The sequence below is a fragment of the Parambassis ranga genome, chromosome 7 (genome assembly GCF_900634625.1).
Source record: "Parambassis ranga chromosome 7, fParRan2.1, whole genome shotgun sequence".
Classification (NCBI taxonomy): domain Eukaryota; kingdom Metazoa; phylum Chordata; class Actinopteri; family Ambassidae; genus Parambassis; species Parambassis ranga.
Window position 1 is genome coordinate 3,169,384 of NC_041028.1, and position 22,480 is coordinate 3,191,863.

The 22,480-nt window shown below is 44.9% G+C and overlaps 2 protein-coding genes and 1 long non-coding RNA gene across 3 annotated transcripts; all 3 read right to left on the reverse strand.

The window, feature by feature from the left end:
* Nucleotides 1-201: 201 nt before the first annotated feature.
* On the reverse strand, nucleotides 202-2,860 carry hsd17b10 (hydroxysteroid (17-beta) dehydrogenase 10). Its single transcript, XM_028409817.1, has 6 exons — nucleotides 2,786-2,860; nucleotides 1,875-2,039; nucleotides 1,220-1,384; nucleotides 1,000-1,128; nucleotides 815-923; nucleotides 202-558 (listed from the first exon to the last, which is right to left on the reverse strand). The coding sequence occupies exons 1-6, from the start codon at nucleotides 2,807-2,809 to the stop codon at nucleotides 368-370; spliced, it is 783 nt and encodes a 260-aa protein (XP_028265618.1). The 5' UTR covers nucleotides 2,810-2,860; the 3' UTR covers nucleotides 202-367.
* Nucleotides 2,861-3,815: 955 nt separating this feature from the next.
* Nucleotides 3,816-5,221, reverse strand: LOC114438900 (uncharacterized). Its single transcript, XR_003671003.1, has 2 exons — nucleotides 5,092-5,221; nucleotides 3,816-4,694 (listed from the first exon to the last, which is right to left on the reverse strand). It is a non-coding gene; the product is annotated as an uncharacterized LOC114438900 (long non-coding RNA).
* Nucleotides 5,222-6,012: 791 nt separating this feature from the next.
* fam120c (family with sequence similarity 120 member C) lies at nucleotides 6,013-21,822 on the reverse strand. Its single transcript, XM_028408973.1, has 17 exons — nucleotides 20,225-21,822; nucleotides 18,616-18,862; nucleotides 18,381-18,463; nucleotides 17,838-17,966; nucleotides 16,913-17,015; nucleotides 16,707-16,780; nucleotides 16,070-16,350; nucleotides 15,121-15,283; nucleotides 14,945-15,028; nucleotides 13,595-13,766; nucleotides 13,204-13,453; nucleotides 12,997-13,111; nucleotides 12,521-12,730; nucleotides 12,181-12,418; nucleotides 11,826-11,961; nucleotides 11,257-11,320; nucleotides 6,013-11,170 (listed from the first exon to the last, which is right to left on the reverse strand). Exons 1-17 carry the CDS (start codon nucleotides 20,753-20,755, stop codon nucleotides 10,913-10,915), a joined length of 3,138 nt encoding a protein of 1,045 aa, XP_028264774.1. The 5' UTR covers nucleotides 20,756-21,822; the 3' UTR covers nucleotides 6,013-10,912.
* Nucleotides 21,823-22,480: the final 658 nt, after the last annotated feature.

Genomic DNA, 22,480 nt, shown 5'->3' on the forward strand with positions numbered 1-22,480 from the left:
CGCTGCTCCCCCAAAACGAGGTCAGTTATTTTCCAACATAGGTGAGATGATGTTTTTGCATCTTAGAATTTCTCTTTAGAATTAGCCAAGAGCTCCAAAAGTGGAAATCTGTGCGGAGGACTTTGAAGGAGCTCCTGAGCCAGGAGACAAGTTTGGATCATCCAGTCACACACTTTAAAATCAATGAGGGTGAACAAACAGTTTGTAATCAAACTCATCTCACATTTATTATACTGTAGTGCTCAGTTACGTCTTTCACTCCACATTCTCACACAAAGATCTGATAAAATGGTAGGTGACGTCAGATTTATATTAACCATTACTACACTGTATACACATACACGCACAAAATCTCTCTCTCTCTCTCTCACGGCTGCATACGAATGGCTCCGTCCAGTCTAATGACCTCTCCGTTAATCATGGGGTTTTCAATCAGGGACGTCACCAAGTGGGCAAACTCAGCAGGGTCTCCCAGGCGGGAGGGAAAGGGCACCTGTCGGGCAAGGAAGGAGCGCACCTTCTCTGGAAGACTGGCGAGGAGAGGAGTGGAAAACAGGCCTGGAAGAGCAGCAAGAACAGAAAGTCGTCAATTTAACCCTCTGAACTCACTGACTCTGGACATTTCCTGCTCCTCCCACTCCTTTTAAATCACTGCAGGCTCATTGTTCTCTGTAGTTTTGCACAATCATATTAGTAGTAGAGAGAAGTCTAACACGTGTCGGCAGTGTAAAGTGTAAAGTGGTTGCGATGAAACATGATTTTAGCCGGCGCTTAGGCATTAAAAAAAAAAAATTAGGATGTGTGTGTAACGAACCAGGTGCTATGGTGATGACTCTGATGCCCATGGGGGCCAAATCTCGTGCGATGGGGAGCGTCATGCCAACGATGCCGCCTTTAGAAGCAGAATAAGCCGCTTGTCCGACCTAAAAGAGAAAAATAAAAAAAGCTGATTAACTAACTCACTATGATCCGTTTTGTTTCTGTGTTTGATTGAACTACCTGTCCGTCGAAAGCTGCCACGCTGGCAGTGTTAATGATGCAGCCTCTGTGTCCGTCTGCGTCCGGGTCGTTCTTCCCCATCTCACCAACAGCGAGACGAATCACATTAAAGGATCCGGCAATGTTCACCTGCAAAGAAGAAAAAACACAGGAAGAAACGTTACACAACATCAGGCCAGCTTCACCTCTCTGTGTGTGTGCGTGCTTCAGTCCACCTCACGTTAATAACACGCTGGAAGTCCTCCAGGCTGTGTGGAAGGTCCTTCTTAAAGTTATACGTTTTCACGGCCACAGCGATGCCAGCACAGTTCACTGCCACGTCCAACCTGCCGAACTTCTCCTTGGCCAGAGACACGGCTGATCGCACATCTGACTCCGACGTCACCTAAGACGAAAAAGACAAAAAAAAACAAGTTTACACGTCAAAAGGAGATAATGTCCACATCAGCAGGATGCAATGAATAACATCTGTTACTTTAGCATGGATCAGAGAGAATGTTTGAGTGCCACCTAGTGAGCAGAGAGGATATTACACCTACTGGCACATTTTTACTGCACCAACACACAACTCAAAATGTCTTTTGTAGAATATAACACAGTTATACAATGTTTTACATTTTAAAAATAGACTCAGTTTATAAAAGTACTTATAGAAAACATATAGATACCTCTACATACCGTTTTTCCCACATTAATCTGCACATCAACTCAGAAAGATACGGAAACGTACCACATCGGCAACATCCACCATCACATAACTACACACACAGTCAATGTACGGTCAGATTGTCAGAGCACTTCTTGCCTCATCCTAGTTTCCTTGATCTTATTTACATAAAGTTGATAGAGAGTAGTGCACTCAGCCTTGGACTCACATCTGCAGGAGCGAAGGCACAGCGGTCTCCGAGGCTGGCTGCTAGAGCCTGTCCGTCGGAGGAGGGCAGATCCACAACCACAGCCGATGCTCCGCTCTGCACCAGACGCTCCACAGTGGCCCGACCCAAACCAGACGCACCGCCTGTCACCAGGCCAACCATACCCTACCAGACACAGCAGAGGGAGGGAGGAAGAAAGATGAGAAGAGATTCAGTGTGCATTGTCATGGTTTTTGCAGTAAATAGTGCATCTTTAATTTTTTTTGCATGTATTTGAACACATTTAAAATAATAACAATACAAATTAATTCAAAAGTCCCATAGGCACATGCCTTTAATTTGTAGAATTTAAAAATGATTACGTATATATATATATATATATATATATATATTGAACATATTCATATATATTCATACGGCATAAGGACCAGATATAGTTACATTTCAGCTGTCTTAAACTATCTGTAGTGCATATTTCTCACAAGCTGCTCGGGGCTGTATTGTTGACTTCTAAATTACTGTCCCTATAGGACTCTATAGGCAGCCGTTATTGGTCAAATTGCGAACACAGAGGTGGACTAAAGTTTAAACTGCTCAGAAACGAGCTGCAGAGGTCTGTAAAGTAAATCCTATCGACCTTCTGCGTGTCCTCACAGTGGCAAAGGACTCATGAGGTTAGCAAACACAACGCTGAGGGCGCTGTAGCAGCCTGTCTGTCTGCTAGCATGTTAGCATGTTAGCTGCACAACGAAACTTCTGAACTACAAGAAAAGCGAGCTAACCGGAAGTAAAAACTCACTCATATCTCTACATGAGCCTGTTTAAAGTCATTCGCTTTCAATGCCTTCAGAATAAATAAAACCAGTGTTGCATCAAGGAGCACTGAGACATTTAAATTCTCTGTTCCTCACCTTCACACACCGAATGTTCGCCATGTTTGCTCGAGCAAGACTGTGACGTCCCAGCAGAGATCGTGTATTTGACAGATGGAGTCACTGGATCGAAAAATGCCGGTCGGCCTTATATCCTGGTCTATGTAGTGCGGTTTCCAAGGGTTACGGTGAGATTGCGCCACCTTCCGCGTTGGAGTGTAGGTCAGAAACACCTTAAAAACTAAATGTAGCAATATATACAGAATACTAAATAAAAAAAAATCATAAAGATACACGTAGAAGTGCAAAGATAATGTTTCATTCATTGTCTGAATACAATAAATTAATCGTGAGACGCTTCATTTACGTAATTTTTTGTTTTAATTGTGAGACCTCTGTCATTTTACTCCTCTTTGGTAAAAACGCCCCCATAAACCCCGCCCTCATTGTTTTACTCTGACCAATCAGAGGCCGTTTCAGGGAACGCCCCCTACCAATCACAAAGCGTCCAATCAGAGCAGCGCTGCAGCGGAGGGAGGTCAGCTCAGGAGACCAGCTGATGTTTCCTCTGTTTGAAATGAGACTCCTGAAAGAATAAACATCATTATATCGAACCAGCCTGGAATTCCTACAGCGAAGCAAACACACCACAGTTATTTATTTTAAAATATATTTTATTTCCATGTAAATACAACATCCTAAGATCGTTCTACATTGAAATTAGGCCTTCTACTATAATCAAATCAAATCAAATCAATATGGATTTCTGGCACTAATTCATATCAATTCCAGGGTGTATGAGGAAATATTTTTTACTAATGAGTCATCTATGTTACCATCTCACTTATGTGGTTAATCTATATTCCATCAATCTTAAAAAAAGGCTTTAAAATTACTATAATATACTATAGTTTCCAATCATTTTTTCCCTTCTGGTAGACGCTTCTCCAGTGTTTTATTAAATTAATTAATGCCCATATAGTTTTGCTTCAGTAAATAACAATCAGCATATTGTGTGAGGCCATTTCTGATAGGGGTTAAACATCATAAATATAGCATTATTTCCATAAAAATATCTGATTACTTTGCTAATAATTAAACATTTTTTTTTCCAGATCTAATGCAAAATACAGAAAACAGACATGTGTCGAGTCCTGTCACAGCATTGAGCTGGAACAAAGCGCATCATGCCGCCACACTGTGGAAGGCAGTAAGTTGTATAGTTGTATCTCCAAAATAGGGGCTGTAATATCCCACACCCCACAACAACACAACTTACTACCTCACCACAGCACAGCTACACATACACACACACATCTGCCCTGGAAAAACAATGAAAAAATCATGCATGTTATTTATGTGAATCGCATGAGCTGGACCTTTCACAAGTAAAATTTAGAGCATGTGCAGCAGGGGGATTCTCAACCCACGTCTCTAGAGACTGAAGCTAAATTAATAGAAGGACTGAATACGCTGTCAGGAGGAGTCAATGGCTGTCTTCTGACACATAGTAGGGACGTGTGTGAGGAAGGCAAGACAAAGGATAAAAACCAGTGAAATCAATTTTAAGTACAGTTCATCACCAACAGCAACAGAGACTTCAGTCACCGTGGCAACTGAACAAAAGATGTGGATAGGCTGGCCGTCTTCATCATGTAGGTGATGGTTTTGGTTGCTGTGAGAAAGACAGTAGGCTGTATAGTTATCTCCCAGATCTGGTGTGATCCTAAAACTATACAAACTACTACCTCACCCCACAGCTCCCATCGTCTCTCTCATGTCTTTAAAATGTGTCCGTGCTCTTCTGGATTTACAGATTCAGGTGAAGTGACAAGAGACAGCAGTGAAAGAAAGATGATGAGAGCAAGCAGATGCCAGCCTTTCACAAAATGATGTAGCCTACTTCTCAGGAGCTTCCTGTCCTTAAAGGACGTGTCCAGGACCGACCCTGTAAAACAGAAAAAAATGACTATTTAAAGGTGGAGGACAACACCAGCAACAACAACACTGAGACATTAAGCGGAAACAACGATCAAAACCCTGCTAATGCCCTAGCTTATGTTAGAAACCAGGTGAGGCTAACAGGCTAACCTACGCAAGCCTTTCCAGCTAATTAAAATAATTATATATGTTTAAATCAGATGAGCTGTTGCCAGCGGTGCTTTGGCGTCTCTTCCATGAGAATAAAAAAGCAGCTGCTGTTGTCGCTGTGCATTTATCACAAGCTTACACTCAAAGCAGCTAGCCTGCTAGCCAACAGTGGTAACAAGCTAGCTGGAATTGGCGGTTCTCGACCTCTCAGTCCGACTGCTGTCACATCCGCCGTCCTCCACACGACCACTCACCCACGGGTCGCTTGCCGTTGTAAATGTGGGCGCTTCTCCCCCAATAACTCGTCTTCTGTTTCGGTGCCGAACTACAGCAGCGGTTCGCCTCAAGCCTACGTAAAACCCAGGTGGCTCCTTCGTATCGTCCTCGCCATCTTTCCTAAGCGGAGCGGGTTTGTGGTTGCTGCTGGCTTGACTGTTGGTGGCGTTTCGAAATCTCGCGAGATCTAGAAGAATATGAGTGCGCATGAACGAGACTTCAAGTGCATTGGTTTTTCAAACCAGGAAGTATAAACCTTGTTTTAATTATTATGATTTGTACCTGTAATTACCATGTTTTCTATTAATTATATATATATTTATTTATTTATTTATTTTATATATTTTTTATTTTTTTATGTAAATATAAGAAGTTTTAGAAAACACAGCATTTCATTTGAAATATAAGGTTATACTAAAAAACAAATACAAATAAATTGGTATAAAGCAATTTCTTTTAGCTTCAACATTATCTTTTTATTCTAGGTATTAAAATAAAACCTGAAAAAAAACGACACCGGACACAAAAAAATACTTTTTTTACTAAAAGAATAAATTTTATTTCAGCACTGTAAGTCATTTCCCAACCAGTACAAACATGACTGCCATCTTTGTCTCTTTCTGAACCTTTCCTCCCCTCCCTCTGTGAGATCAGACCACCAACAGCCAGACAAATTTAAAAAAAAAAAAAAGAAAAGCTTTCTTTTCTCACCTTTCCACAAACCGTCTGGTGCTTCCATAATGCTAACAATGATGACAAATTATACCAACCATAATTATAACAGCAATAATGATGATAATATTTCTATAACAATAATATTATGGATAAATTTGAACCCTTTTTTTTTTTTGCTGCACAGGTAAGTTTTGGGTGGTTCTAATGCTTCGGGTCACATGATGTTGGGATGTTCGGCCACAGGTGGTGTGTGGGTGGGGGTGGAGTTCGGGGAGCTGTTGAGGTGTGGGGTAAAAAGGGGAGGGGGGAGTGGCAGTGTAGAGAGAGACAGACAGAAATTAGGGACAAAGATGCCGTGAGAAATCCTGCTCATAGATCAGGACAGGTGCAACACATCCGATGACGCCTTTCTGCATTCTGTATGACAGACAATAATACTGTTTCACCTCCACAACACTACACAACACACATCTATTCTGGGACTTTTGGTTCTCTTTACATTAGTCAAGCTCTTCAGAGATGCTCCCATTATGCTTGTTTATGTGGGCAGAGAAGCGACACATCTGTCAAAGGAGGCACATTTTCCCCCATAATGCTTCAGCTCATAATTAGCATATTTGAATTTGTACATCCAATTATTGTTTTGTTTTTATTGTTGGTGTAGAGAATTTAAGATGCCAGATGCAGAAAATGTTGATTGAAACACACATTCCTCTTTTTTTTTTTTAACCTTTAACCTCAGATGGAGGAAAATTCAGCCATCTTTAACCGCCTCTGTGCCCACTTACAATATCAAGTGACTCAGTCAGTCTGAGTCTGAGGGAGTTAAAGGCAAATTTAGAGAGCAACAACATGTTTAAAAAAAAAAAATGCAAAAGAGGGTACCAAAACCCCAGCATGGCTGGAAACATAATCGTCCATTAGTGTAGATCTGATGTGCAGCAGTGGGTCACACAGTCTAAATTCAGTCAACGAAGAAGTGAGCGACAAAGCCGAGCGCTGGATTGAACCCACAGTGACTTAAAAAAAAACAAAACAAACACAAACAACGATCACCTGCTTGCTCACTTGTCCCATATCTGTCTGTGTCTCCTCAACAACTGCAGTGTAAAAACATCGTTACCTCACAGGCCTGTCGGATAAATCACACGTGCTGTAATGTCGTTTTATATATATGTAATCATACTCGTGGGGGGGAGGGGGCAAACCGTCCAGATGTGAGAGGAGAAGGCGGGGAAGAGGACTACAGGGGCTTTATTGGGGGGGCATAGAGGGAAATGCTTTGGTTCTCAGGTGTTCACAAGAGATGTTTCGCTGCTTTGTGCAAGGGTGCAGAGTTCAGCTTCGATCGATAATAAGTAGAAATCGTTATCGGGGATATTATGAGAATCAAACATAGTGCAGACGACGATTTTCAATTCGAATAAACGGGCAATATTTACTTACGTACATAATAAACGGTGAAGTGGTCTAAAGATGCCATATAAAATACAGGTAAGGAAAATGGCGATCGTTACAGTTCAAATCTCTAGGTTGGCTAAGCGTATTCAGTACTAACTGAAGCAATGGTAGAAGGATTAGATTAGAAGATGTAATAACATTAAAAATAGTAAGAAAAACACATTTGCACAATTGAATAAAACAGTTTTGATTTTTTTTTCTGATTTTTTTTTCCACTCTTGGCTAGATACATACAGAAACTGATTATCAACGTTAATATAACCTTTAACTGTTAGTTGGGTTGATTAAGGGGGCGGGGCAGCCCAAAGAGAAAAGTGAAAAAACGGCCAATAGAAACGGTCCTAAGGGCTAACGGAGAGGCAGAGAGGGAGGTGAAAGAACTGAAATACAGCGGGACGAGGAGGAGAAAGGGGGTTAACCTGTGTGTGTGTGTTTGTCTGTGTGTGGCATCGGTGGGCATGGACTGTTTGTGTCTGTGTGTGGATGTGTGTGTGTACTCTACAGGGAGATTTGAGGGCAAAGGGGGGGTAAAAAACAAAAAGCAGTGAATGAAAAAGGGGATGAGGGGGCGAGAAAAAGTGTCACAGCAGGGGGAGGGTTAGGATAACAAGCATAAAAATCACTGATCAAATACCTATTGAACTAAAACAGACAAGGACAAAAGAGGGACACTACATCATGTGTTGTGTTGACTTTTTTTTCCAAACTACCTACTGTGTAACTCAGGATTTATAACATCTATGTATCCGTGAGTGTGTGTGTGTGTGTTAAATGTGTGGTTGTTTCTGTGGTGTGCATGCAAAAAATGTGTGCGAGTGAGAGTGTGGGGATTTCAGTAGAATGTGTTACCAAATGATCTCTGGATGAACTGACAACCACTCCACTGGGAACTGAAACTGCACAAAATCACTTCAGCACAAAAGCAGAGAGAATGCTGCTGGTAACAAATGCAACTGATACCTGTCCCGTCTGTCCTCTGTGTGTGTGTTTTATATGTGTGTGTGTGTGTGTGTGTAACTGTTATCTGGCGAGCAAATCGAGATAGGGCATCGTAGAGCAGATCACACTCTGGCTCGCCGCAGAAAAAGCCATCTTCTAACAATGTACTGTTGCGATACACATATTTGTACTAATGTCAAAAGTTGAAAGCAGTTAAGTATATGATTCCTAGTAATTCTAGACTTAGTATTTCGGCCAGTGGAGCTATAATCTCTAGCCTAGTCTTGGTGTCTGTGTTTTACAGTCCTGTGTTAAAGCCCCGACGCTGTTAACCTACCTCTTAACCTATAAACACCTACAGCACTCGTATGCTTTATCCCTACCAAATAACGGCTAACAAGTCCAAACCTCTGATTTGGTGTTGGTGTAAGAGACGGCGGCATGGCCCAGCCCTGTGACGACGAGCGTAGGCCTACGCTCTCGGCTGGGTCAACTGTCAGCGTGTCACTGTAATGGTTCATAACAGAGGGGGATGTCTTGACGCGACTACATTAACACTTACATATATATATAGTCAGGGTCTTTTTTTTTTTTTCCTTCAAAAGCAGTTTTATCCATGTCAATTTTGTGGCACACGATCGAGCACAAGTCATCAACATAGTAAGAAAATAAGGTGCTTCTTGTTGACTTGCCTTTGTTTTTTTTCATGTAATGAGTTCATTTCAACCTCTCTCAGTAAGTTTATAGAGATAACGTTCATGGTCAGCATCTCTCAGGCAACATCTGCCGGTCCACTGCTTCTACATTTGCAGCTGTGCAACCAGTAATTGGTAAGAAGTACATACTTGTAATTCCGTTGTCAGATGAGACCTACTGTGGGGGGGACACATTTCATTCTCTACAAACATAAGTGCTCTAACAAAATATTTCAGTATCTTAGAAGTGTCAGATTGAGTGTGAGCGGATCACTCAGGTCCGCCATGAGGCCTCTCTCTCTCTCTATCTCTCTCTCTCTCTCTCTCCCCTGCCATGTGACATGTGATCCAGCCCGTGAAGTCTCTGCCAGTGGTTGGCCGAGGTACTTCAGGGCAGGGAAGTGCTTCCTGTTGGTGTAAAGTGACACACCAGAGCGCTGCTGGGCAACAGCTCTCGTGTTGGGCTATGACCACTCAAGGGTGGAGGGATCTTTGAGGCTTCTCTGCCACACCCCTTGTATATCAGCGGCTGCCTCAGGCGGCGAGCCGTAAGAAAATACTTTGGAAATAACTTTTTTTTTTTTTTAGAAATCTGAAGTGATTTCCAGGAGTCTCTGACGCAGACATCAAGACTCCATTTAAACTTCTCTGCAAAGGTCTGAAAGTGGGAGGCCGGAGTGAAGCTGCCAGGCAGCAGTCAACCACACCCTCACTATTCACTTCCATCTTTTAAACTGGGCAGCGTCACTCTTTTCTTTTTTGGCCTTAACTCAAGAAGGTGCCTCAGAATTTTTCTGGTTTTTATCACCTGGTAGAGGACTGTCCAGTGTGGTTTAACATTTTTAAAACAAAGTGCTTCTTTGTCTGAAACCACTCTGTTCACATTCTGACGTCTCTCAAATAGATCTCTACCTTTAAACGTAGTTCTACATGTCATAATGATTTACTTAGGCGCAGGGGACGCCCCCTGACAGGCTGTCAATTCAACTGTACAGGGGCATGTTCAAATTCATTTATATTTAAATACAACATTAAGTGCTTCCGTCAGGGGGAAATACAATCAAAGCTCTGGGAGAAAAGGGTAAAGGAGGGGGGACAATAATATAATAATGCACTTTTTTTTTTTTTAAAGAGGAGCGGGGTAAAACCTTGCATACTTTAGGGCTTAAGGTGCATAAATTCATGGGGTCCCTTAGCACAGCTAAGCACTAGGCTATGCTACATAGGTCAAAGTAAGATAGCACACTAATACCATGGTGGTGCAGAAGTGCTCCAGTGATAGATATCCAATTAATCTATAAAGTGGGGTTTGTTGCTAGCATGTATGCTAACACCGTGTGTTTAGCTGTGCTGCTAGAGTGTGGTGGGGGGGGGGGGGGGGGGGGGTCACTGCACAAAACAATGGTGCATCATTTGTTCACAACTCTTCAGAGTCACACTCTGAACTCACTTAAGACAAACCTCTCACAACATGGCTATGGCAACAAACCGCATTCAGTGCACAACTACCGACCGTGGTGACCAGGCCTAGCTGCTGTAACCATAGACACCACATCCTATCTGTCACCATAACCGCAAGCTTAACATCTGTGTGCAGAAAATCGTAGAACGGGACCATTAATAACACAATAGAAACTCAGGCTGTACACATACCCCTACAGAAGAGGGGGTGGGGGGGCTTGTTTAAGTGGTGGGTCGTGATGGGAGGGGGCGGGGCTTGAAGCTTATTTTGCTCTGAGTGCGGGAGGATTTTTGAGGGGTGGGGTGGGGGGTGGGGGGGCGCTTACAGACTCATGGAGAAAACCTCTCTTCATAAAACAATGTAAAACCACATGAGAAAACTAAAAAGGGAGTAACAGCTAACTGCTTTATCACATGGAGCAGCAGAGGAGGACAAGGAGGAGCCGCGCTTCACCTCCTGCTCCATGTGATAATGTGCGCAGCTAGCAGACGGGGCTACAAAAAACCGGGAAAGGCAGTCGAACACAGATAACTCTCTTAGAGCAGTGCATCCTCATAAAGGATCCCATCACTCCTCCTTCTGTAGCGCTCCGTCTGACGGGCAGTCGTCAAGGCAACAGGGGGCCTCCACTTCTACCCCCTCTGATTGGTTGTCTCTGCTGGGTAAGGCACACGGGATTGGCTGGGCCAGGGGCGCCAGCTCCAAGGGCTGGCCGATGGCGGAGGCTGCTGAGCTGCCGTTCAGCTGCTGGGTCGCAACCTCTGGCGTGGAGCCTGCCTCCTCTGAGGGCTTTGGGGGACTGCTGGATGGGGGGGACGACGATGTCTGCGGGAGGACAGGAGAAAACAAGGAGCAGATTTTTTTACAATGTGAGCTTTCCATATCGGTTAAGTCCAATGATCGTGTCGTACCTGTGATCTGTTGGGGGTTGTCTTTTTTCCTCCCCGGAGCTTTGCTGGAATCTCTTTACCCCTCCTGTGAAGAAGAAACAGCAAAACACTGAGAAGTGAAATCCACAGCCTCAGGGCTGTAGCATTTATTCTGCCTAGGGTCCACATTGTTGCTATTCACAGCTACCTGCTGTCCTCATTTCTAGCCACTAGGAGGCAGTGTCAAGAATACAACTGGAAATGTTGTTTTTAACATTGTTGGTATTTCTGATTTGGACACACAGCAGTGTATAATATATAGGTGCTCTCTGTCCCTCTCTAATATTTATGCTTACATAATATTGTTCAAAAATTAAGGCAGCCAGCTGAGTCAACAGGATTTTAACTTTTAACCCCTTCAAATGCTACTCCACCTCTTTCAACTCAGACATTCTATCAAAGACTCAAGCAAAAGCTGAGAAAACCCAAACAGCACTACACATGCTGTCTTTAGAGAGATTATATGAACTATATGACTTTGGAAATCTGCTAGTGCTAGCAGGTTGGTAGCAGGAATGTTGTTAGTTTTAGGGGATCATCATCACACTCACCCTTTCCCTGCTCCCACAGACACCACCTGCATGTTGAAGCCCCCTCTCCCACGGACTGGTTTGTTCCCAGCCCACTGGCCAACCACCATGCCGGCGATCTCCAGTTTCCCTCCCTGAGGGGGGATGGACTGAATGCCTTAAGGATGAAAGAAAACAATTAAATAGTCTTCAACAAAACATATGCAGGATCAAACAGTCCCTTAACTTGTGCACTTCCTGAAGCCCTTTCATCATTATTTCTGTTCAGGTTTTAAGCATTTTGCAGCCATTAGCAGTTTTTTTTTTTTAGTTTAGTTTTTTGTTTGTTTTGACCATCACAGCAGCCATAGAGGACAGTGAAAAAAGCATCTCTGACCTGGGAAAGCTCTGGGTCTGTGCTGCGCAGGGTGATGTGGATGGTGCGGATGATGAGGAGGAGGCATGCCTCCCATGGGCCGTGGCGGGTAGAGAGGAGGCATGGGGTAGAAAGGGGGCACCATGGCAGGGGGGAGGAAGGCTGGCGGTGGGAGAGGAGGAGGAGGAGGAGGGCGGGACAGATTGATGCCCTCGAGGATCGCTTGACGCATCTTCTCGACTTTGGACACCAGCTCCTCCTGTAGAGAAGATAGGCACCAGTGATTTTTATCTCGTCAGGTGATACAAGCCATTTCCCTTGTTACTAGGATGAAGAAACATACACCCCCTCTGCCTCATACCTGCCCTTCACACATGTCCAGCAGGGCGGCCCGGTCGCGGGCAGCTCGGGCTAGTTTGCTCTGGAACAGTTTGCCATCAAAGAAACCCCAAGGGCAGCAGTGTTCCCATGGCAACGGCTGGCCACAGACATCGTTGATGAACAGTGCTGTGTCAACGCCGGCCATGAAGAGAGCAGCCAGCTGCACGCCCCGGGCATCCACCTTCTCCACCTAACAGGAAAAAGACAGCACTTAAAAAAAAAGAAGACAGACAAACAGAAGAGCCCAGCACATGCTATGAGAGCACACAAACACACGCAACACACACAATGGAGACACTTCCTTCAGACTTGTAACACCAAAAAAACGAAACAATTACAACCAGGAGGTGATTTAAAAGAAGTCTTAAAATAATCAAAATAACAAAAGGGCAGAAACACCCTTCATTACTGATCCTCCCACAGTGTTGGGGAGGAGAGGAAGGAGCAGCTTCTCACCTTGAGCTCCTGTAGCTGGTCGGGTTCATAGAGCTGACTGGAAACAGCTTGGGCCAAGAAGGCATCCAGCTCATGTCTCTGGAGGATCCTTCCTCCAGGCCACTGCATCATATACCTGAGAGAGGAGCAGGCACACAGAGCGTTACAGAAAAATGAAATGTTCATACAACAGAACGGCTGCTGTGATCATGTGGAATGCAGTGATACCTGAGCACGCAGCACATGAGCAGCAGATGCTGTGGGACCTGTGCTGGATTGAGGAGGGCTGGGCAGTCAGAGCGTAAGCAGGCCAGGAAGGCCCTGGTTCTCCTGGAGCGGTCTTCGCTGGCACGACCCAACCACAGCCGCCGTAGGTTGGGGCAGGTCCACTCTCGGAAACACAAAGCCGGAACCAGCTCTGGTGTCAGGGCTGACTTGGCCTTGCCGCTGCTCCACTCTTTGACAATCACTGGAGGAACTATAACGCAGAGATGCAAGACAGGTGTATTAAAAATAATTGGACAAATCTGACATTAGTTTACAAAAACAAACTGCTTAATCTCAGGCTGACACCGAGTAAAACCATCTTCTGTTCGCTTCATTGGATCCTAGGACCTACCTTCTAGGGGAGTCCTCTTGCGGAGCGCAAGCCTCTCTAAGCGGCGGTGTGTTTCAGCCAGAGAGAAGAGGACACCGTAGGCATACTGTCTGGCAGCACGGAATAGCAGAGAGGCAGGAGGCAGCTCAGAGTTACACTCGTCCTCTATACACACAGGCATTTTCATCTCTCCCTGAGGGGCACAGTGGGTAAAAAGTAAGAACAAAAGGATGGGCGAGGAGATTGAATCATTCAATCAATAACATTTGCTGTCACGTTTAAAAATTCGGCTGGGGGATAGGCACCTGCCACCTGCACATGAAGGAGGTAACAAGAAAGATAAGGAAGGAAGAGGTAAACTACATTTATTGAGCATTTCAATGCTCAATAAATGTGTGGCTCAAACATGGAGCAAGCTGTCAAGAAAATGTTGGAGGAGGCATTTAGTAGGGAAGACTGCTGATAGTGGCACTGTGCCTGATTTGCCTGATTCTGGGCCAGATTGGAATGACTATGGTGCATCTGCATGGTGAAATATATTTCTATGTATATAGTAGTGTGAAAAACACCTTATTTGTAGAGGCTGTGAAAATGTGACTGGTTTAATGTCTAAAGCAGCATGTGGACCCTTCCATATGTCCTATATTGGCAACACGTAAAGCTGCATTCTAGTTTTCTATTTTGTAAAAATTATAACAAAAGTGTCATGAGTGTCTGTTTACATAGAGGTGTAGGGATTTATACTGCAGTGAAAATCAGCCCACAGTGACAAAAAAATAATACCCCGTTCACACTGGGATTCGGCCGCATCCAGATCAATCCAGATGTGTTTTTGTCTGAGTGTGAACACCTCGAATCCGGCTGTATCCAGTTTGATTTCAATCTGGCTAGATCCACCCATGAGAGGTGGATCTAGCCAGATTGGCTCAAATGTGGCTCAGGTGTGAACGCAAATGTGGCGAGTGAATCCGGCTAGCGACATGCTACGTCCGGTTAGCGATGTGCTACTTCCGGTTCACGGGGCGCGACACGAGACAAAAAAACGCATGACGCATGCGCACACGCGGTCCTACCGCAGCATGAACAGACTCTGTATATTACGAGGCGCCACCTAGTGGTTTGGAGGACAGCAAACATGCTGGATGAAGCCGGCTTGAGTGCGGACACAACTGTGTGCTAGCCAGATTTGAAAATAGGTCTGAACGCATCCAGTTTAAAGGCTGTCTGGGCTCAATCCTACTCTAGCTGGAATGACTTTCTCCAGTGTGAACGGGGCCTAAGAAACAAGTGAACAAACAGCCTTGGGGACTCATGTGGGCTTGATTCCTGGACAGGTAACCTGTGTGTTTAAAACAAAGCAAATCTCAATACCTTGGTCAATATGTGGTAAATCTGTGGATACATCAGTCCTCTTCTGTGTCTGTGTTCAGCTACACGAAGAACCTCAGCACTAACCTGAAAGTGAATTCAAAAACAAAAATGGTCACAAAAGGTGCAACTGAATAAAAATCACCTGCGCTGGGTCGTCATGATTCTACATCTCTCACCTGAGGCAGAGGGGGTGTGGTTATGTCCATGTGACTTCGCGTCGCCATAGACAACAGTGACGGAATGTTTGACCCGCTCCCGTTGCCTTGGGAACCGTCTCCAGAGGCAGAGCCCCCTCTTCCAGCAGGATCCTCCCACCGAGAGGGCTTGTCCGTCAAATGGCTGAGGAGAGAGTGTTTAGAGGAAAGGTTAGGTCATCCTGGACTGGAAGGCATCGTCTGACTGTGTGGTTACTGGGGGTGTGATGATAAACCAGTCTGTAACGGAAAACCAATACCATGGTCATAGTTTTGGCTTCATTGATTTACAACCACATATCCAATCTGCTGGGTGTTTGCATGAACTGTGGCATTGTGGAGGAACCAGTCAGCAGCGTTTTAGTGAAAATTGTCTATTCTTAACATTGTTTGTTTAGATGGGGATATACATTCCAAATCCAAGATGGCCCCATTCTGACTTTTAAGCCTAAACCTAACACATAAAGGTGCAAAATCTAAAAAAATCATGTGTATACCCCTGCAGATGATTTGCCTTGCTGGTCCATCCTCCTCAGGAGTTGTAATCCCTGATTCTCTAAGCTGGAGCTGAGCTACTTTACACTGTAAGCTTGTTGACAAAAAGCCAGTCAGTCAACAAGTGTCTGCAGAGATGCTGTGGGAAGAGGGCATCCATTGTCGGGTGGAATCATCTCAGGACTGAATGATATGGCATTTTTTCATAATGTGTCAAAATGCATAGTCCCCTTGTGGAGAGCTTAATTATGGCAATTTCTGTTGGAGTTGAGGTTTTAGGCAAGCGTAAAATGATTTACACAAAAGTAAAACGGGTGATTTAAACGCATCTATTTTAACAACCTACAGAAAAATGAGTGGACAAAAAAGGTCTGTGCACATGGCAACCTAAAACTGCTCCCATGTCTTTCATTATCTCTGGAAATCTGTGTCTTACTTTGCGTTGCTGTCGTTGGGTTCATCTCCATCTGATGATGAGGAAGGAGACGGAGAGGGACCTGACTGTGTGCCCGTATGATGATTGGGTAATCGGCTCCCCCCCTGTGTGGAATCATATGGAGCTGACCAGTCAGTGAAGCCCATCTTGCCCGCCAGCGAGTCGTTGCAGTCTTGGGACGGCGGCTGTGGTGTCTGGAACAGAGGGGTGGAGCCAGGTCCATATGGAGGATTCTGAAAGGGTGGCTTTAACCCCGGAACCTGGGGGGGAGGAAACTGGGACTGGATAACGGGAGGGAGAGAGGAAAGGAAAGGGGAAGAAAAGGAGCATGGGAACATAGAGTGGAAGGAGAGGAGGAGCAGACATGTCAGGGGGAGTGGGAACTAATACTGTCCTATTTTATTTCAGATCATACCAGGGGCATCTAATCAAGGCTGGTGGGAGGATTTGGAATGGAAAGGATTGCACCCTCCTCCCTCCCTCAGCCACTTTTTTCCCCCCCAAAATGGGCGCATGCCACAAAGGGATTTCAAAGAGCAGAAAACTTAATCCACCCTGCTACATGTAGACTCATGTAGAACAGAGAGCAATTACACATCAAAGACGCCGATGGATTACCATGCAGGGGGGAATCTACCTGATTCTTTCCAGGCTGCATCGGTCCCATGTGGCCAGGTGGTCCCCCAAACGGAGTGGGTCCAAACCCAGGTACTGAGCAGGGAGACACAAAGCATACGAGGATTTTAAGAAAAGATTACAAGTGTGTCAAAGGAATAAATTAATTAGGGCAAGACGTTATGTAACGCTGGTTCTGCTTTGTAAGCTTGTTTCCTAAGCACTCACAGATGAAAGAGGAGGGCCCCATGTTAGGCGAGCGTGGTTTGGAGGCAGCTGAGAAGTACTCCACAGCTTTCTTGAATCGCTCCACCTTGTCCTCCATACGAGACTGCAAAAGACAAACAAAGCAATTGTGTCGGTTGTTTAACATGCTGGGACGGTGAGGCTGCTCCAGATGAGCACCAGGAAGTGTACAGGAAAAAAAAAATCATATTGATATAGATCTCTATCAACAAGTACATCTTAACCCACCACACCTGACACAACACACAGGACAATGTCCAGACCTGATTCTCTGCACTTTAACCAGACATTGTGCATGAAAACAGCTTTAACCGCCTGCTTGTTCCAGTTCTTAATACTTTTTGCAGCGTCTAGTTATATTTTAATCACTACAGCTCAGTGAAGTTCCCAGAAAGACACATGAGAAACAGCATTTTTGTGAGGGAAGTTATAGGAACTGCCAGGAGTCACCACCGAGCTAGCAGAGCTTTATTAGCGGTTCATGTAAACAACTTTATCTTGCTGTGTTGGTGCAGTGGAAAAATCTTGCCATGCTGGCATGGCTCGATTGATCGCCTAACCCCACCACAATGGAAAAATCCTATGAGTCAATGACAAGACACACAGTGTAATAATTGCACCCCAACCCTCATTTTCTATTTACACAGGGTATAATTCTCTGTGTGAGGAAGTGCAGATCCTGACTCAGGTCTTGTGTAAATATTAATGACCTATTTACTGTCAGGGAAAGTCAGGTGTGTTAAAACAAACATTCAATGAAAGCCTGTTCATTGTTCTGTGAAATAGTTTTGATCTGGACCGTTCAAATTTGCTTTGATCTGTGTTTTTTATTATTTCACCCAGTATGATGGTGCCACAGAGTAATCAGAGACAGCCAGTGAAAAGGTTCAGAGAACTCATGACCGACCTGTGACTGTTTGAAGACATCTCTGGCAATGGCGTCGAGGTTTCCCAGGTCTTTGATGGAGGCGACATACTCGGAGACGGCTTTGATCACCACCTCACAGGGCGGCAGCACCAACTGATGAGCTCGCACCTGATACACAACACAAAAAGGTTTTCATGCATATCCGGCAAAAAGCATGCTCATCATTATTAGCATCAGGTTAGCATGAAAGCCAGCAAACAAGATGATAATACATGTATGTGAAATAGAGGACTATGTGATATTACACATTATGCATGATGTACATTTTTTTGGTCCACACTCAGTGATTTTAGTTTGTTAGCTAGACCGGCTGAGCAAGCTCGCTGCTGTGCTAACAGGTTGATCTGCTGCCAGCTAGTGTTTCAGCCAGGCAGGACGCAGTCTCCCCAGAAAGCGTTCAACAAAACTACAATGACTTTTTTACCACCCGTTTCTCTCTAAAATATATATGAGTCAGTGTTACAGCTAATTATATTTACAAGACAAGGCGTGGTACACGGTGGAGTTTGGACATAGAAGCACCTTGAGGGAAGCTAGTGGGTGTTCTGGTCCCAGCAGACTCCAGTGGAAGGCAGCCAGGTCCTCATCAGGCAGAATATGATTTCCTGCAAGTAAGAGAGTCTTTTTAAATGTTTGTCTGGGTGTCACAAATACAGCGCACAAGTAGGGACGTGTCTTTCGGCTATAGAGTAACAAAGGATAAATGTTTGGTTGTGTTGTGAGCTGCAGTTTGTGCACATGTGCTGCTGCTCCTCACCTAGCAGAGCAGCGAAGCAGGGCAGGTGCTGTGTCTTGAGGCCGAGCTGCCTGGCAGCCTCAGACAGCAGATACTGGTGTGTGGTCAGGTTCTTGCCATTCCAGCTCAGTTTGAGCGCGTGCGAAGAGAAATAGGCGGGTACGTTGCACAGGGCGAACTCAGAATCCTGAGCAATCAAGCCAGCAAATCCATAGTCCCTGTAGAGAGACAGCACTTCCTGGTGGTGGTCCTCCAAAGTTTGTACAACCTGTGGATTCAGAATGGACAAATGCTTTATTTCATGGTGTTTTAATAGAAAACATCCTAAGCTTATGTTTTCCTATATTCTCAGACAGACCCACAGGTCACAAATGATGCCTTCAAGAACGATCATAAAGTTTAAAAAAAAAAGGGATGATCCATGGTATTTTATTTTTAAGTTTCTGGGTATGATGAACTGCACAATATATTAAAAAAGCAAAGGCATGCATTTGTGGGGTTGAGTTGCAATGACTTAATTTAATCGACATGAAAACTATTTATTGAGTTAGCAATCAAATAAATCCAAAATGAGAGAGGGGCCAGCAAAATTCTGTTCTTTTCTGCTCACCAACAGCTGATTTAAACAACCAGACTGATATATATTTCAAATCTTGCGTGCTGTACATATAAGGTCGTGCAGAACGCTGGAACAACGGCTGCATTCAGTGAAGGTGTAATTCAAGCAGGGGGTGAGACACTCGGAGGTGCAGAGACAGGACCGTTTCTCAGAAAACAGGTAGGAAAAACAAGCAAGTGCACATGGGAACCGTGAGTAATGTTACTGTACGAGGAACGAGAAGCATCAGAGTGTGTTGTGTAGTGTGATGTGGGTGGGATTTTTCTATTCTAACAAGTATCCTCTCAGGACACACACTATGGGCACTGACTGTGTTGTTGTTATACTCGCATACAAGCAGATGGAAAGCAATAGGTGACATGAGGGGCCCTATATAAACAATCGGCAGTTCAGTTTCATCGGATTAAAGGTGTTCTTTACGCCATTTCAAGATTTATTTCACCTTATATTTATAGTGGTATTGGATTATATTTTGTCAATAGGCCAAATGCACAAAAACGGCACCAACTTATATGACTTAAATGATCCAAAGTGCGAGGCAGTGGGGGCCTATAAATAAAACCTCCACTCAGCAGCTGTTCAACAATGTATGTAAAGGTTCACTGAGTTCATCAGTTATGTAATACACAGGCTACACTGGGTCATACTGTATGATACATGTTTCCAATCCCTTTAGACCAAGGATGCACAGCCTGGTTAGCCAGCAGCCACTGATTAATTTATCTAAAGATAAAGACAGACATCTGACTACATGCAAACAGCCCGTTTGATAAGATCAGGTCCGTATTTTGTGCAGAACATTGAACAGTCTGTGCTGTGCTGGTTCATTTCAGAGGCTGGAAGCTTGTTAGTTGCACTTGCTCACAAACTGGAAGGAGTTAAAACTGCTCCGGATGATGTAAGCTGCTCAATGGGCGTGTAGCACTAAAAGGGCAAGTGTGAAAATGAAAGGCACAGCAAAAAAAAGACCACAATAAAAGAAGTTTATAAAGCCAAGATCACTGTACTCACCCGCACTCGGAAGCGGAACATGGCGAGGCGGACGCAGTGGCTGAGGCAGGCCGGGGGCAGGAACCATGCTCGGGGAGGCGGGGTGGCCTTGCTGCCGACGTGGTTGACTATCAGCTGCGCCGTCTGTCGCTGGCCCTGAGCTCGCCGCGCCCACTCGGGCCAGCGCTCCTTCCCCAGAGTGCCGTTGAAAACCACGACCAGCTCCAGGCCACCCTGGTACAGGCAGGCCTGTGACAGGGCAGCCAAGTAGCCCAGCATGGCGTTCCACTCGCCTCCGCACACCCAGTCCGTCTGGTAGCCGCCGTACAAGCGCTGCAGGCCGGAGTCAGCGTCGATTAGGATCCTAGTAGGCGGGGGCGGGGGAGGCATGGGCCCGGGGTGATGTGGGTGGTGGTGGTGGTGGTGGTGGTGTGGGTGATGATGGTGAGGGGGCTGGCGGGCCGCGGTACGGGCAAGCTTTAGGAGGTCCACCGGGACTGCGGCCCCGGGACACCGCTTCTCTAAATACTCTTGAAAACCCTGCACTCCCATGACGGTGTTGTTGAGCCTGTGCGTCTGGCCGGGAGCGGGCTCTGAATACGTTCTGTACGCCGTGTTTGTAACGTGTTGTGGGGTGAGACGGTAGCTAGCTGTGCACTCCTGGCAAGCTAACTGGTCTCCGGTGTAGTGACTTAACTGTTAGTTTAGCTAACCCTGCAAAACAACTTATCGGTCACCCAGAAATGAGTCACCGTGCACCGGACCGTGCAAGTGTGTCTGCTAACGTTGCTTTATTCCGAGCTATCAAAAAAAAAAAAAGCCAATTCCTCAGTTGTGGCCGTGGGTGCTCAGTTTAGTGTCCATCCCTGTGGATTTTTTTTTGGTGAGATGCCAGCAAGGCCAGTGTAGCTACCTACTACAACCAGAAAAAGTTCAACATATTTCCTGCTCCCATAATGTGGCTTCAACACAACACAACCAGCTTCCAAAAAAATGTAGTTAGCAGCAACTAACGGAAATGCAACGACGAGGTGGATATTACTGAGAAATCAGTCTACAAAAATCAGAATCCTGCTGGTTTGTGCACATGAAACAGATGCAATACTGCGCATTAGTTAGCAACCCACAGGCTGGATGGCCAGTTCGCGGACATGATGTTTAACCGAGCAGCTTGAAAATCGTTGTTTTTGTTGTCTGACAGCTAAAGTTTTTGACATTTATTCTGCACTACATGCGGGAAAATTAAGCACATGTGTAGCTGTAGCTTGCTGGCTCGCCGGTGTCAGAAAATCATTTAAAAAAAAAAACAACAACAAACTAATATGCAGTGTGGTCTGGCTGACTGGCTAGCTGTACTAATATTTGCTAACTGTGGCTAGCTGCTAGCTGCTGGCAGGGTCCCCGGCGTGATTTGACGCGTCAACTCCCGAAGACAAGTCCGGGGCGGACACGACGCGGAATGAGATGGATGTTTGACGAAATAAAAGAAAAGTAACTAAAAGAAAATAAAAATAAAAGCCCGATGGTGCCTCCCTCGCTTTCTTCCACACTCACGGCTTCATGTTGCAGAGGGGAACATTACTTCCAAGCGACATCAGCCATCTTGCGACTTCCTCGCGGCCCAGTGGAGTGGGAGGGAAGGCGGAGAGACGTGAGGGAGGAGGCGCGAGCGCACGGAGCGCTGGGAAATGTAGTCTAATAACGTCATCACTCCTACTAGAAACGCTAACATGGCAGAGAGATAAAAAACTACAAGAACCAGTTTACGTAGAAGGCCAGTTGGATGAGGATAAAAACTGGAGAGTAGAATTTCTCCAAGCGGTTTCACAAGTGAATCAAGTGCAGCGGTGTTTGTAAAATCTTAACGATATCTTCACTTTTATTTTAGTAAATAAATATTGTTAATGTAGTGGCTCTGGCGGTAGAATTGTGGATGCTATAATATGAGTCTTTATGGTACAAACATATATACATATACTCACGCAAAATAGAAATAAAACTATTGGATTATAATATATATACGAATTAGATTCAATTTAATACAAGAGCAGATTCTGAGTGGTGTAACAGGTAGAATGGCGCTGTCCCGTCTGTATTGACTCTCTGTCGCCTCCCCGTGGTCGTGGTCAGATTCGCACTCAAGGAAATAGTGTTGTGGGACATTGAGGTATGAGGCCATCCGGGCCCCTCTGTTCAGGTTTCCATGGAAACATGGAGGACTGAAACCTGCACCCATCTCTCATCAAAGTTATACTGAATAAAAATCTGTTTGTGGAT

Coding starts and splice junctions, on each gene's coding strand:
- hsd17b10 (XM_028409817.1), bottom strand. CDS start 2,809: ATGGCGAACATTCGGTGTGTGAAG. Junction 1,129..1,219: donor ACTTCCAGCGTGTTATTAAC/GTGAGGTGGACT, acceptor TCTTCTTTGCAG/GTGAACATTGCCGGATCCTT. Junction 559..814: donor AGTCATCACCATAGCACCTG/GTTCGTTACACA, acceptor CTGCTCTTCCAG/GCCTGTTTTCCACTCCTCTC.
- fam120c (XM_028408973.1), bottom strand. CDS start 20,755: ATGGGAGTGCAGGGTTTTCAAGAGTATTTAGAGAAGCGGTGTCCCGGG. Junction 18,863..20,224: donor TGTTCCGCTTCCGAGTGCGG/GTGAGTACAGTG, acceptor CTGAATCCACAG/GTTGTACAAACTTTGGAGGA. Junction 12,731..12,996: donor ACCAGCTACAGGAGCTCAAG/GTGAGAAGCTGC, acceptor TTTTCCTGTTAG/GTGGAGAAGGTGGATGCCCG.